The sequence below is a fragment of the Echeneis naucrates genome, chromosome 20 (genome assembly GCF_900963305.1).
Source record: "Echeneis naucrates chromosome 20, fEcheNa1.1, whole genome shotgun sequence".
Classification (NCBI taxonomy): Eukaryota; Metazoa; Chordata; class Actinopteri; order Carangiformes; family Echeneidae; genus Echeneis; species Echeneis naucrates.
The window spans coordinates 9,698,216-9,711,732 of NC_042530.1; the positions used below are offsets into that span (position 1 = coordinate 9,698,216).

At 42.8% G+C, this 13,517-nt stretch overlaps 2 protein-coding genes across 2 annotated transcripts; one reads left to right on the forward strand and one right to left on the reverse strand.

Moving 5' to 3' along the window:
* The first annotated feature begins 7 nt into the window (after window positions 1-7).
* On the forward strand, window positions 8-9,006 carry si:ch211-217a12.1 (alanine aminotransferase 2-like). Its single transcript, XM_029528722.1, has 11 exons — window positions 8-330; window positions 3,678-3,767; window positions 4,258-4,366; window positions 4,508-4,641; window positions 5,244-5,487; window positions 5,628-5,707; window positions 6,175-6,311; window positions 6,959-7,133; window positions 7,938-8,093; window positions 8,178-8,290; window positions 8,410-9,006. Exons 1-11 carry the CDS (start codon window positions 184-186, stop codon window positions 8,498-8,500), a joined length of 1,476 nt encoding a protein of 491 aa, XP_029384582.1. The 5' UTR covers window positions 8-183; the 3' UTR covers window positions 8,501-9,006.
* Window positions 9,007-9,090: 84 nt separating this feature from the next.
* Window positions 9,091-13,034, reverse strand: pdia4 (protein disulfide isomerase family A, member 4). The gene is made up of 10 exons (XM_029528718.1): window positions 12,771-13,034; window positions 12,327-12,501; window positions 11,895-12,100; window positions 11,671-11,809; window positions 11,362-11,567; window positions 11,073-11,231; window positions 10,680-10,831; window positions 10,394-10,550; window positions 9,901-10,134; window positions 9,091-9,780 (listed from the first exon to the last, which is right to left on the reverse strand). Exons 1-10 carry the CDS (start codon window positions 12,844-12,846, stop codon window positions 9,368-9,370), a joined length of 1,917 nt encoding a protein of 638 aa, XP_029384578.1. The 5' UTR covers window positions 12,847-13,034; the 3' UTR covers window positions 9,091-9,367.
* Between the last annotated feature and the right edge of the window lie 483 nt (window positions 13,035-13,517).

Here is a 13,517-nt window from a genome sequence, read left to right on the forward strand (position 1 = left end):
AGGAGCCGCAGAGCAGAGTCCCAGGGCCACCTGGTGCTCACTTCACCCCCGCAGGCAGCCACTGCTCCAGCTCGGTGTCACTGTGTGCCCCCCCCCCTCTGCTGTGTTTCAGATCACACTGCAGTGCGCGGCGTCGACGGGAAACATCACAACAACAGCAACAACAACAACAACAACAACGAAATGTCCCAACAGGCGATGAACGGGGTCCCGCAGAGGGGCAAGCTGCTGACTCTGGATAACATGAACCCCAAAGTGAAGAGAGTCGAGTACGCGGTCCGGGGGCCCATAGTCCAGCGGGCGGTCCAGATAGAGAAGGAGCTGAGAGAGGTAAAGACGTGTGGTCAGAAGAAAAGTTGTGTTGATGTTATAAAAGTCTGGTTTTTATTGAGGTCTTTCTTTTTTTACTTTATTATTGTGAAACTTCAAATTTTCCATCCGTATTCTTTTTAACCAAGCAAAAAAATATCCGGACCTTATGAAACCAAATCATGTGTCTGCGGTAGATGAATAGACCGCAAGACCGAGGGAACAGTACAGCTGCTTCAACAGCTGGAGTTTGACTTCAGCACACAGCCAAACATCTTAGAAATTAACTCTTGGCCAAAACATTTCTCCCTTTTTTTTTAACAAAGTCGAGTTACTGTGCACCAAGCAAAAAAAGAAGTCGTTCCCTTCCTCTGTTTCCTTAAGATATTGAAGGGAATGTAAAAGAGAGGAAGGAGAAGTGCATGTGTGAAGAAAAAGATGTTTGTTATGGACATCTCTTCTGACTGGCTGCCAGGAAACAGACAGCAGGTCAGCTTTTAAAAGTCCCTGCATGTCAGCTGTTGTGTGACTTTTACATTCAGTTATGCAGCACAACTCCTATTACACCCCACTGGGGTAATAACAGAGGTGTGTCTAAGTGTAGTATTGATCAATAGCAATTTCCTAAGAAAGGACGAACAGGTTGAACAGGGAGACTTGATGCACCGTACTCTTCACAAGACACAAAATGTGCGGGGGTGAGCTGGGGTTGGATCAGGGCAGTACTAGCCGGCTTAGAGTGCATTTCACTCTTCTCTAGCCTGAGGTGGCCGGATTGTGGGAGAGGAAGATGCGTATAAAGTGGAGGGTTATTACATAAGAAGAGAGGACATGCTCTGTGTCCTCTTTTGTCCTCCTGTCTTTATCTATATCCCTCCTCCCCACAAGGAGAGAGTTCATTGGACTGAGCTGCAGCTGTGGGGACCCACAGAGTCCGAGGCCTTTCTCTGTAGGGAGGTTTCATACAGCAGCCACACTTTTGCTCAAATTGTTAAAGTTCTTGGTTGTCCACCAGTTTTCTCTCCGCTTCAATGAAGGAAAACCAAAAACAAACGCTATTGTTAATATTTGACTGGAATAACTGTTACTCCAAAACCATAACTGTTTTATCTGGGAATCATATGGGTTTATAATTAAATCCAGAAGAAAAAGGGCAGCTAAATTGCTGATAGTCTTGGGCAATAGCTGGAGTTGTTTTTAAATTGTGTGTTTCAATTTTATGTCTTACATGACATTGCAAAAGTTTTCTGTGAGGACAGGAGGGTTTGTGCAGCAGCAGTTGCCCGGTCATCTGGGGGCTTACTTCCTGTCAGATCTGCGACTGGAACACTTTTACTGATGGCTCAGCAGATTTTATGCACGTGTGTTTGTGCCTGAGTTTGCTGGTGTGGTGATGCCTCTTATAAATCCTTACACAGACATCTGGCATGACAGTGCCTGCGCTGCTACGAGCTAATTCAGGCTTGGATCTCAGCTACTGGCAAGTTGGCATTATTTGTGACAATGTAGAGATAACTGTGTTCATTATCTTCTGAGCACATCTAGTTTTATCTCATCTGGCAACCTGTCATAATTAGGTTTTGAGTCAGATTAATTGCATGATCCTGAATGTTACAAATTCTATCTATAACTAAGTAAAATGTGAATTAAGAACATTTGTCAGCCCAGGCTCCTTGAGCCCAGTGACCTGCAGGGTTTCCTGGCCTAGCTCACTGGTCTGGCCTGGGTAATCAGTGCCTGGTGCTGAGTGAGCACGAGAACTCAAAGATTGAGCTGGGGAAGCGACTGGCTTCTTTCGCTGCAGGAGAACAGCAGCGTCTTTGTAGCTCTAGAGCAGCCACGGACAAGGACATAAAAGGGAATGCGCTTCATCCAGTTACTTGGATTCCACTCCAGCACACAACAGACTTAATGCCAACCCAAAAAACCTTGTTGATCTGACTTTCACTATCACACAAGGGCACAGAAAGGATCATCTTGACTCAGTTAGAAGGAAATGTATCCTTATGTCCCAGGTGTCATTGTGCCTGGCATTGTATTTGGTAACGAACACAAAATCATTTCAAGGTTCATGTATTCAGCTTGAGTTTTACAGCGAGTGTCGCCGCCCTACATTAAGGGTTAGCTGCTGTAAAGAGCTGCTGTAATCGTTAATGTTTTCAATATACTGATCTCTTTAGAATAACATGAAAGACAAAGTTAATGCCCAGCTGGGAATACGAGTACACATACAGTCAACTTAAACTAGGAATCTGAAACTAAACACAGGCTTACAAAGGTGACTGCAGCTCTGTTAGTGAGATTGTTTCTCCAGTACCTGTTCAACATGTCTGTACTCACACACTCTTAAACTCTAGACAGGTTTCAACAAATACCCTGAAAACAACAAAATACAAGAGGGAATTCAGGGGAATGTGAGATAGAGCTGTACGACAACTCACATTTTCCTGGGTATAGATGGTTATGCTCTTCACTTGTATTAAAAATCAAAAGTCACACATTTTTCATCTATTTCTGTCAAATAATGAAATTTGGAATTATCTTAGTTTTGACTATATGTTTAAAAAAATCCATACAAGTATCATGTTCATCTATTTAAGGTTGATTCACCATTGTGACATTTGCAGCCTTTTGTGTCAAGTAAAAAAGACACACCAAACTAGAGCCAGCATGATCCAATTAGTTCAAAGCAATAGGACCAAAGAACATGCTGACGGAATAAGAGAGTGGACTGAAGGAGGAAAATGGCTCAAATACAAATTTGAAGAATAAAATGAGACAATGTGAACTCTTTGAGCTGGCAGTTCTAGAGTCAAAAACCCGGTCAACAAACAGTGAGGGGTTTGTGTTTCTCTGAGTCCAAACAGCAGCTCCCGAGCCGAAGGCCAAGCCAGACTCCAGCTAGTCTTTGCAAAACAAAAGAGCGATAATGAGGGAAGATGCATGCATGAGTGTTCAGGCATGGCTCTGATATGATTTACATGCTGACAGCATGGGTAGGAGGGGTGGGAAACATGGTGTACAGGAGTTATTAGAACAGTCTGAAATATTTCATTTCTTTAGCAGAGTGTCTTCAATGGGGAAATGATGTTAAACTTTACAAATGCAAAGGGTTAACCTTTGAGATGTGAAACACTGGGGTGTCTGTGGCCTGCAGCCAGGTTACACATACAGACTGACCCTGCAGAGTCTCAGAGTTGCAGAGTTTCTCTCAAAATTGCTCACTTTTACATGTCCAGGCATATCTTTTTTTTTTTTTTTTTAAAGCCTGTGATTATATGTAAGAACACCAACCGAAGATCGCCGGCTCTTTGCTTTTCCCACAGTCTCTATATTTACTTCTTACATATCTGTTTTTATCTCCTTAGGGAGTCAAGAAACCTTTCACAGAAGTCATCAAGGCAAATATAGGTGATGCCCACGCAATGGGGCAGAAGCCAATCACGTTTCTCAGACAGGTTGGTCCACTTTTTGTATCAAGTCATTAGGTTATCTGCATATTGTGATCAGATATTACTCAAAATTATGAATGCATGTGAGAAAAGACTGCTGACACTGACGCTTTATCAGTGAATTAAAACAGAGGGGAAAAATGATTTTAGAAACTGTTTGCACAGATTTTTTTTACTTATGTAGCTACAGATGGGGTTGGAAGGTCATTAACAAAAGTTGGGACACATGTTGGAATTGTTCACATGAACTTATATTTATTTAAATGAATGTAAAAATGGGTAAATTAGCTTTATGTCTGAGTAAGGCTTGAGTTATGTTGATGTTATAACTAACTGTTTAGTTTTTGTGACCATTTTTTAACTTAAGGCAATTTGCCACTTTGTCCCATTTAGGGCCCTGTCCTGGTGTATGGGGTAGATAAATTGGATTATTCTAAAACCATTGAATGCTGGTTAATGATCAGATATGTTCTGATTGTTTGTCTTCCTCTCCCAGGTCTTGGCTCTGTGTTCTTATCCTGAACTCCTGAAAGACAATCAGTTCCCTGAGGATGCCAAGAAAAGAGCTCAGCGTATTCTGGAGGCCTGCGGAGGTCATAGTATAGGTCAGACAACTCCCCACTATTCCACCAACCGCGTTCACTTTCTCCACTTTCACCACAGCTTTTACCGATCCTTTATTTGGAGAGTCCATGCAAAGTGAAATGGTGATCGTTTGAAGTCAAGTTCATTTTCCTGTTTGCTAGGGGCCTACAGTGCCAGCCAGGGCATTGAGTGCATCCGACACGATGTGGCACATTTCATAGAGAAGAGAGACGGTGGAATTCCCTCCAACCCGGATAACATCTACCTCTCCACTGGGGCCAGTGATGCCATTGTGGTACGCGTTACACTTAGTCACAAATTAACATTCATTCAATTTGCAGACACCTTGGCCAGAAGTGACTCATAAGTAAGAAACACACACTAAAGCTACTGTGCAGTCTGAGACTTTGCACCAACTTCTGCTAAGTAATGCTTGTTTTCACTAGATGACTTCTTATTGACACTTCCCCATAAAAGTGTTGATGTAGCACTTTTGCTACACTTCCCAGAAGTGTTTTATGAGTTGATATGATATTTTAATGCAACACAGAGGATATACTTACACTGGCCCATGAATGTGTTCTTGATTTGACTTGAATGTCTGTTAATTATATACTCAGCTGTACTTTGCACATCTGTGGCTAAACTATAACAACCTTTGTCAGAGTCAATAAAGCTTCCTCTGGTTTTAGGAAACCTATCCTGTACACTTAAGTACAGGCTCTCCTGATGCTTGCAGTTTTTAACCAAGCATTTTACATGTCAACGTGTTGGTTTACTCTGCTGTTATGTATTTCAGCCTTTTATTCAGCATCTCTGATGAATGTAAAACATGCTGCTAAAAAGTAAACATAAAGTTTTCTGTTCCTTCTACCTCACAACACCGTCTGTTTCCAGACCATCCTCAAGTTGCTGGTTAGCGGTGAAGGTCGGGACCGTACAGGAGTGATGATCTCCATCCCTCAGTACCCTCTGTACTCAGCCGCCTTGGCTGAGCTGGATGCGGTGCAGATCAGTTACTACCTGGATGAGGACAAGTGTTGGAGTTTGGATGTCAAAGAGCTCAGGAGAGCCCTATATGCAGCCAGGCAGCATTGTAATCCTCGTGTCCTCTGCATCATCAACCCAGGAAACCCCACTGGTATGTGTGGTGTCTTCATATGAAATTAAACAGTCACTGCAATTATTGTTATTGAGACATTGCAAGTATGGAGTTGAACTTTTATCTCCAGAAGACATTGATTTAGAGATATTTTTTTTTCTGGTCTTCCTGTTGCGCAGGTCAAGTCCAGAGCAGGCAGTGCATTGAAGATGTGATCCGATTTGCTAAAGAGGAGAATCTCTTCCTTATGGCTGATGAAGTAATTAGCATAAGTCATTTCCTTTTCACTCACCATTTGTTCTGTCTTAAAGAACTGATAAACATTTTGTTTGTGGGGTATTGTTCATGCATGTTGCATTTCAGTCTTCACCTGATGTGGAGCGAAGCCAGTGTTTTGTTTTTTCAATTGCTGATTTGATCAAAATTCTAAAAGCATCAGTGTTGGGTTCTACAGTAAGCAGCTAATATTTCCTCTCACTCATGATAACACAAACATACCTCTCATTCTAAAATACATTAAAGCACTATCCATGTAGATGTCTATATACATTGGAATTGAGAACTTTTTTTAAAAACCAGTTAATCCTGGATGTAAAAACGGTAACATACTGAAGTGAGTGTGTGGAAAGTCAAACAATACATTGATACATTGAACATTTTTTTCTTAACTACTCTGATATTTAAATTATTCAATGTGTTTTTATTGACCCTATTTTCTCATCCCAGGTCTACCAGGATAATGTGTATGCAGAGGGCTGCCAGTTTCACTCCTTCAAAAAGGTTTTGTTCGAGATGGGGCCAGAGTACTCCAGCAAAGTGGAGATGGCCTCCTTCCACTCCACCTCCAAATGCTACATGGGAGAGTGAGTAGCCATACTCACATAGAAGACAGACACATTCATGTGCCACACATAAAAGTTTTGTTTTGTATTCATATTTAAAGATAACCTGATCAGTAGGAGCGGATTCTGATATAATCAGATGTTTTCTACATTTTGTTAATCTCAATGACCTACAACAGTCATCTGCAGGTGGCAATGAAACCTAAATACCTAAAATTATGTTTGCATTGCAAATTTGCATTAGTAACAGTTATAAGTAAGATAATTCAACTGAATACAACTAGTGAACACTGTGACATGAAGTGTTAGTAAATTGGAAACATTGTTCAGAATGAAAATACAATCTCACAAAGTAGATCTCATAGAGAAAGTACTACCAAACATCATCTTTGTAAATATTCGATTATGACAAAAGCATCCTTACTCCACTTGAAGGAGACACCAGTTTTCCAGTGTATTTGATTTATGGCCCCAGGAAGAACAGTCGCTGCTGAGGCAGTGACTAATGGGGATCAGAAATCAAGAATAAAGTTCTAAGTTCACAAGAAAACAGAGAGCTTCTTTCAGTGGCCTACTACTGATTACTTCTGCCAACTATGTTCTTGTGTCTGATGTCTACTCTGGATCATTTCTGTTTGACTTTCCATTCCTTTATTTGTTGTTGCTAGGTGTGGTTTCCGTGGAGGCTACATGGAGGTGATAAACATGGACCCAGAGGTTAAGGCTCAACTCACCAAACTGGTGTCAGTGCGTTTGTGTCCCCCTGTTCCTGGACAGGCTCTTCTGGACCTGGTGGTTAACCCCCCTCAGCCTGATGAGCCCTCCTACGCCACATTTATGAAGGTCTGATAAAACATAACCTCTTACACATATCCGGGCACTTGTGTGTACGTTAACACAGAACTTACTTAGTAAATATGTGAAAATGCCACACCACTTTGTGTATACAAAGACTGTATTGACTCAGTTCTCTCACAGTACCAAGACAAATGTGAAAATTCAGATAACAAATTCAGTAGTTTCTGTTACACATACACAGGATCCTCTTGACAAAACAGAAACATAGCATGTGTAGGTTGTATACTATTCTAGCGTTATGTCATGTTTGTGGCCATCAGACCCACAATGAGACACACTTGAAAGTATGCATTCTCTGAAGTCCACATCCAAACCAGAAACAAGGCTCCCCCAAATACACGGCACCACCCTGTACTCTGAAGCAGACTGGTTTCCACAGTTTGGTTTAGGTCATCAATCACTTGTCATATTAACCTGGCAGGTAAAAAAGGGCTACTGGATGTAAATACTGGAAGACATTTGCTATTAGACTGTAAGTCCACCCACAGCACAACACATTCAATACATACTAGAAATAATATGGATGGTTTAACTTGACACTGGTGTGAAAAGTCTGGAGATAAATTCACTTGATTTGATTTGAAATTGAACCTTAGTTTGTGGAGGAAGTGCATGCTCAGTAGACACTGGGAGTATCCAGCAGCTGAATTGGGTCACGTGTGTGTGTGTGTGTGTGTGTGTGTGTGTGTGTGTGTGTGTGTGTGTGTGTGTGTGTGTGTGTGTGTGAGTGACCACAGGCTTGTGATCATGTTTGGTTTGTTAACCTCTGACAATTTTAACCCCCCCCAGGAGCGGACAGCAGTGTTAGCAGCTCTTGCGGAGAAAGCCAAGCTAACAGAACAGATCTTTAACACAGTACCTGGAATCACTTGTAACCCCGTCCAGGGGGCCATGTACACCTTCCCCCGCATCAGTCTACCTCAGAAGGCCATCGACAAAGCCAAGGTCTGCTTTACATACCGCACACCAGCCTGACGTAGTTGTCTTTGGAGATAATTTTGTTTTAAAACTGTTTGTGTGTGTGTGTAGGAGGAGGGCCAGGTCCCAGACATGTTCTACTGTATGAAGCTGCTGGAGGAGGAGGGGATCTGTCTGGTGCCAGGCAGCGGCTTCGGCCAGAGAGAGGGAACCTTCCACTTCAGGTTAGTGCAGCAACTCCAGACAGTCTCACTACAGGCTGTTTGTCATTTGTTTGAATTGACCAGACCTGAGACAGCACAGACAGGAATTCACATTCCTCTTCCTGTCCTCGTGTGTTCAGGATGACCATTTTGCCACCCACTGAGAAGCTGAAGCTTGTGCTCAAGAAGATCAAAGATTTTCACCTGCGTTTCACAAAAGAGTTTTCATAAGAATCCTCCATCCTGAACTGCCTCGACAAAAAACTGATTCTGTGCCTGTACCTTGAAGTGCTTTTTTGTGACTGAGGCTGCAACATCTCACTACTTCAACATCTCACCTGATTTTAATAAGAAATGTTCAGTGTTTTACACTAACCGTGAGGAACCATGAGCTTCCTTTTCACAACTGAAAACGTGCAGTGTTGATTTGTACATACGACATGTAACAGTGTTATCATGGTGCACTTTTCCAACGTATGACCCAGCCAGACTTACAGCCAGTAATTTTTTGGTAATCAGATTTAGTTAGAAAGACATTGCAGGTGTATCTCCCGCTTGCCAAGTGTTTAAAGAGTATCCATAGAATAAAGTTAGATGGATCAACGTTAATGTGAATGGCCAAGTACTCCCAAAGTAGTCCTTGCCTGTTCCAGATATTTGCCATTTGTAACACAAATTTTTAATTGTTCGTATGTGTAAATTAATGCAAACATAAATTAAAACACTTGAATTCCTAATATTTGTTCTCTTAAATGTATTCACAGCTGAATCCTATGTTTGAAAAACACTTCCATCTTGAGAGATTCAAAGTAACAGTCACATTTGAGTGTTGGCACACAAAGCTGCCATCATTTTGGGTTTTATTTAAAAAGACTTAAATCTTCAACAGTGCTTACATGCTTTTAGAAACATAAGAAAGCCAAATCTCGAGATGAACAGAAACTAAAAAGGATGATTGAACATGGTAATCATCACTTAACTCAGTAACACCGTTTGATTCCACTTCAGTCCCTCCACCTTCTCAGAGGCCTCCTGTCAGCGTCATCTAAGACTGCCTGAGAGCAATAAGAGTTCTTAGCCACTGTTCAAGAGAATGTTTCAGAGTTCATCTCTTTTCTGTAGTTTTGTGGCATGGTTTTCTATGAACTTGCTCAGTCCATCTATGGTTCTGTCTCCACCTTCCAATTTGATGGGGCTCTGCTTGCTGTTGCTTGGGGCAAAGTATATTGTGGGGAAGCCTTCTACTTTGTAGCTGTCGTTTGGCACATCGTTGGCTGTGGCGTCCATCTTGGCAATCACTAGGTTCTTCTCCCCTTTGTACTTCTTTCCCAGAGCCAAATAATCAGGCTCCAGTTTCTTACAGTGGCCACACCAAGGGGCATAAAACTCAATCAAGACATCTTTTTGGGTATCCATGACGATCTCATCGAAAGTTTTTCCCACCACAACCTTAACCGGTCCTTTGTTGTTCTTTGGCACTGGCTGAGACTTAATGATGGGCTGGAGCTTTCCTGTATGGGAGAAAGAAGAATAAAGTCACTGTCAAAGGGCCTCACAATCCTTACAAACAAAACATGCTTCTTTAATGTGATCCTTCAACATTCACATCAGTTTAAATTAAAAACACTCACCTTTCTTAAAAGCTAAAACAAACTCTTGCAGGACATCAGAGTCAAACTCATCAGGGTCCATGGCATACTTTTTTCCACCATCTGCCAAGATTCCCACATTTACTTCCTCTCCACTCTCACTCAGACCCAGGCTCTTCAGCTCGTCTGCATAGTCTTCCTCATCAGCAATTGCAAAAGTGTACTCTGGAAACTTGTTGGCCACCTCAAGTACCTTAGACCTCCAGAACTGTGTAGCTAAAGGAGGAGGAATGACATAGGGAGCTTTGTTAATAAAACATTTTTGGATTTAATACAGCTTGTGGTTGATAGGAATGTTGTGTGTTGTACTTGGTGAATGGAAATGTGCCTTCACAGCATTAAGTTCAGTCAACTTTTGTTTAACTGTGCCAAAGGTAAAACAATTCAATCTTATAAATAGCTAAATTAAATGACCCCTAACCTTATTAGTCAGATCAAAAAAAAAAAAAAAAAAAAAAAAAAATTATAAACTCACCTTTCCTGTAGTCAAAGCTGAAGTCAACTCCATAATAAACAACCACCAGGGGTCGTTTTGTGTAGCGCTTTGCATCATTGCTTGGTTTCCGGTGCCCCACCAGGGGAACCTCGTGCTTTTTGAAGAACTCCTGAACGTCTGACACCGATGTCAAATCCTAAGCAATAAACATGGAGTTCAAACATGCCTTTCTTAAATGTCAGAAAATTATATTTTCAGATGGATGCAGTTAAAACAAAAAATGGCCTTAAAGTAAAACCTCTTGCTGACAAAAAAAAGGCAGTACCTTGACTGTGAGTACGTGGGACGCTGGCTCATACTTGGAGTGGAACTTCTCAGGTTGAACAATGACAATCTGACCAGGTGATGCTTTGAGATGTTTGCTCACTTCAGAGCTGAAGGTGTGACGGAAGGTGAAGTCTTCCCTCAGGGCATTACCTGCCAGACAGACAAGCAACACGGGCCTGTTAGATATATGTAGAATGCTGAGAAAGTTTAAAGTTTGGCAGAAAAATATAGATAGCAGAATGTGAACCACGATTAACAGTCAAACAAGTTCAAGCAAGAGGAGCATGTTTAATGCATCATTGCGAAGAACAGCTAGGAGATTATTTGCAGTCTTGATGACATTGAATTGCAAAACATACATTATTAATAAAATTGTGGTGGGACTACTTACAAGCCTCGATGTAGATCTCATAGGCTGCGTCTTGTTCGCTGGAGAATACACCGACTATGACGGCATCATCCCCGTCCTTGATAAGCTCCTGCACCTGTTTCCAAGCCTGCACCTGTTTGGTGGGAGGACCCGCTTGCTCACCCATATATTCAACAATGCCTGCAGGGAGAGTGAAAGGAGTGCATCACTGCTGCTGAAAAGAAAGGAAATGTGCACACAGATCCACGTGTATGCAAACATCAGTTTGCATGGAGAACAGTAAAGACCGATATGACAGTCTGTGACCTACCGTATTTCTCCCTGGGTCCATTGTAATCAAACACTTTGCCCTTCCTGAAGATCTTGAGGGTGGGATAGCCTGTAACCTCAAAACGTGTGGCAATTTCACTCTCCACAGTGGCATCAACCTTGGCCAGAGGAATGGGAGGAGAGCGCTGGCTCAGCTCCTTGGCTGCCTTCTCGTACTCTGGAGCCAAGCGCTTACAGTGTCCACACCTGCAGGTCAGTCACAACAGGCAAGCGATAAGTTTTTTTATTTACATTGAGAGACCGTGACACTAAAACTACCTGTTTCATCAGGAACAGACTGCTGACTTACCATGGGGCATAAAACTCCACCAGGATGATGTCTGCATTATTAACTGTCTCATCAAAGTTGTCTTTGGTCAGCACCAATGTGGCCTCGGGAGGGGGTTTCCAATCTGGCTGAGCCACCTCTTTCACTCGCTCCACAATGGCTGTAACAAACAGACATCAACCATATGAATACTTATTTTTAAAAAAATGTCTTTGTTAAAAAGCTGTGGTTTAAACAGTCTCTACCCTTCTGTGTCCTTTCTCCATCATAGTCCACAGCCTCCCCATTTTTAAGAATCTTGATGGTGGGATAGCCTGACACTTCAAACCTGCTTGCCAACTCGCTGGCTACTGTTGCATCTACTTTGGCCACAGGTATAGCAGGCTCGTTCTCCTTCAGCGCCTGAGCAATTTTTTCATACTCTGGGGCAAACTGTTTGCAATGGCCACACCTTAGAGGATAGAAAAAAGAAAGCTGTGATGCTTGAGAGGTTGCAAGAATGTGAAAAAAAAGGCATCCTGTAGAATTTGCATAGGAACCAACTCTGACAGTGAAACACTCAGTTTCTTCTGCCCCTCTGCTACGTGTTATTCCGATGAGACTCAAGCTTCAACACATCTTGACTGCAACCATTTTCAATGTTAACAATGCTGATGACGACAAAACAGCAAACGTACCATGGAGCATAAAACTCCACTAAAACGGTGTCTTTCCCCTCTATGAAAGTATCATAGTTGTTGTCGGTGAGGATCAGCACTCCGTTCTCTTCTTTGACCTCTGTGTCATCCTCTTCATCCTCGTCCACCTCCTCATCGTCACTGTCCTCGTCAGCAGCATCCTCCTCTGTAACATCTTGTGTCAAACAGACACACAAAAACAGACAGGTGTTGTCCTCCTTACAGGTAGCTACATGTCATGGTGTTACAAAGACACATTCATATCGGTGTGTTGACACTAGCCGATCCTTCACGTTAGCTATCTGCTAACAGAACTAACAGCACCAACAGCAACTTAGCTCCCGAGTTTGCTAAAACCACGTCGCGCTAAGAGGAAGCTTTAACTCCAGCACTTCTTCAGCTCCAAAAGAAATCACATAAAGTTATGAAACGACGGAGACTTACCATCTTCGCATCTGCTAACAGTCGTAAAATATGCAACGCCGAGCAGCACAACCAACAACAGGGCCACCTTCCTCATTGTCTGTCGATGACGACGCCTCCTCCGGAACAGCAGCAGCTAATCGACTGGGCCGGTAACCGGATGAGTATCATCAACACGCCGACTTAATACTGATGTGTCGGTCCGAGCCTGCGCTTCACACTTTCATACAAACTAATCGCTCCTCAGCTCTCACGCGCCGCCGCGGCCGCCGCCTCCGTCTGGAAGTTGTCTGACTTGCCACGTCCTGATTGGTTCCCACCGCCGGCCGTCCACCAATCACGGCCCGCCACTCAATTCCTCGGGCTGAGACGTTGGAGGATTCTATTGGACGGCCGTTTTCCATCAATGAGTCCCGCCGGCCGGCGCTATCTGATGGCGTCCGCTAATTATTAACAAGTGATCAATATTCTGCTTATCTTGGGTCAAAGTGTCTGCAGAATAAATCAGGATTTCTGACAACGCTATGCAAAACGAAGATAGATACTGAACATTAGGTATATGACCCACTTGTTTTAGCTTTAAAAGAATCAGAATGGTGTTTGACTTCACATGACAGATTACAGAGGAGCTCTCCTCCACATGCTGCTAATCCAGCAGGGGCTCAGGGGGGCTGACACTGGGCCTATTACAAGGTCATCAGAGAGCGGCATACAGAGCCAAACAACCGCTCATAGCTACGCTCACAACTGTGGGCAAGTCACGGTCAC

Excerpts from the sequence above, each read along its gene's own strand:
- pdia4 (XM_029528718.1), bottom strand. The coding sequence starts at position 12,846 with ATGAGGAAGGTGGCCCTGTTGTTGGTTGTGCTGCTCGGCGTTGCATAT. Across the intron at positions 10,832-11,072 it reads TGAGATCTACATCGAGGCTT|GTAATGCCCTGAGGGAAGAC; the intron begins GTAAGTAGTCCC and ends TCTGTCTGGCAG. Across the intron at positions 9,781-9,900 it reads TGTTTTAGCTTTTAAGAAAG|GAAAGCTCCAGCCCATCATT; the intron begins GTGAGTGTTTTT and ends TCTCCCATACAG.
- si:ch211-217a12.1 (XM_029528722.1), top strand. The coding sequence starts at position 184 with ATGTCCCAACAGGCGATGAACGGGGTCCCGCAGAGGGGCAAGCTGCTG. Across the intron at positions 3,768-4,257 it reads CAATCACGTTTCTCAGACAG|GTCTTGGCTCTGTGTTCTTA; the intron begins GTTGGTCCACTT and ends TTCCTCTCCCAG. Across the intron at positions 5,488-5,627 it reads CAACCCAGGAAACCCCACTG|GTCAAGTCCAGAGCAGGCAG; the intron begins GTATGTGTGGTG and ends CCTGTTGCGCAG.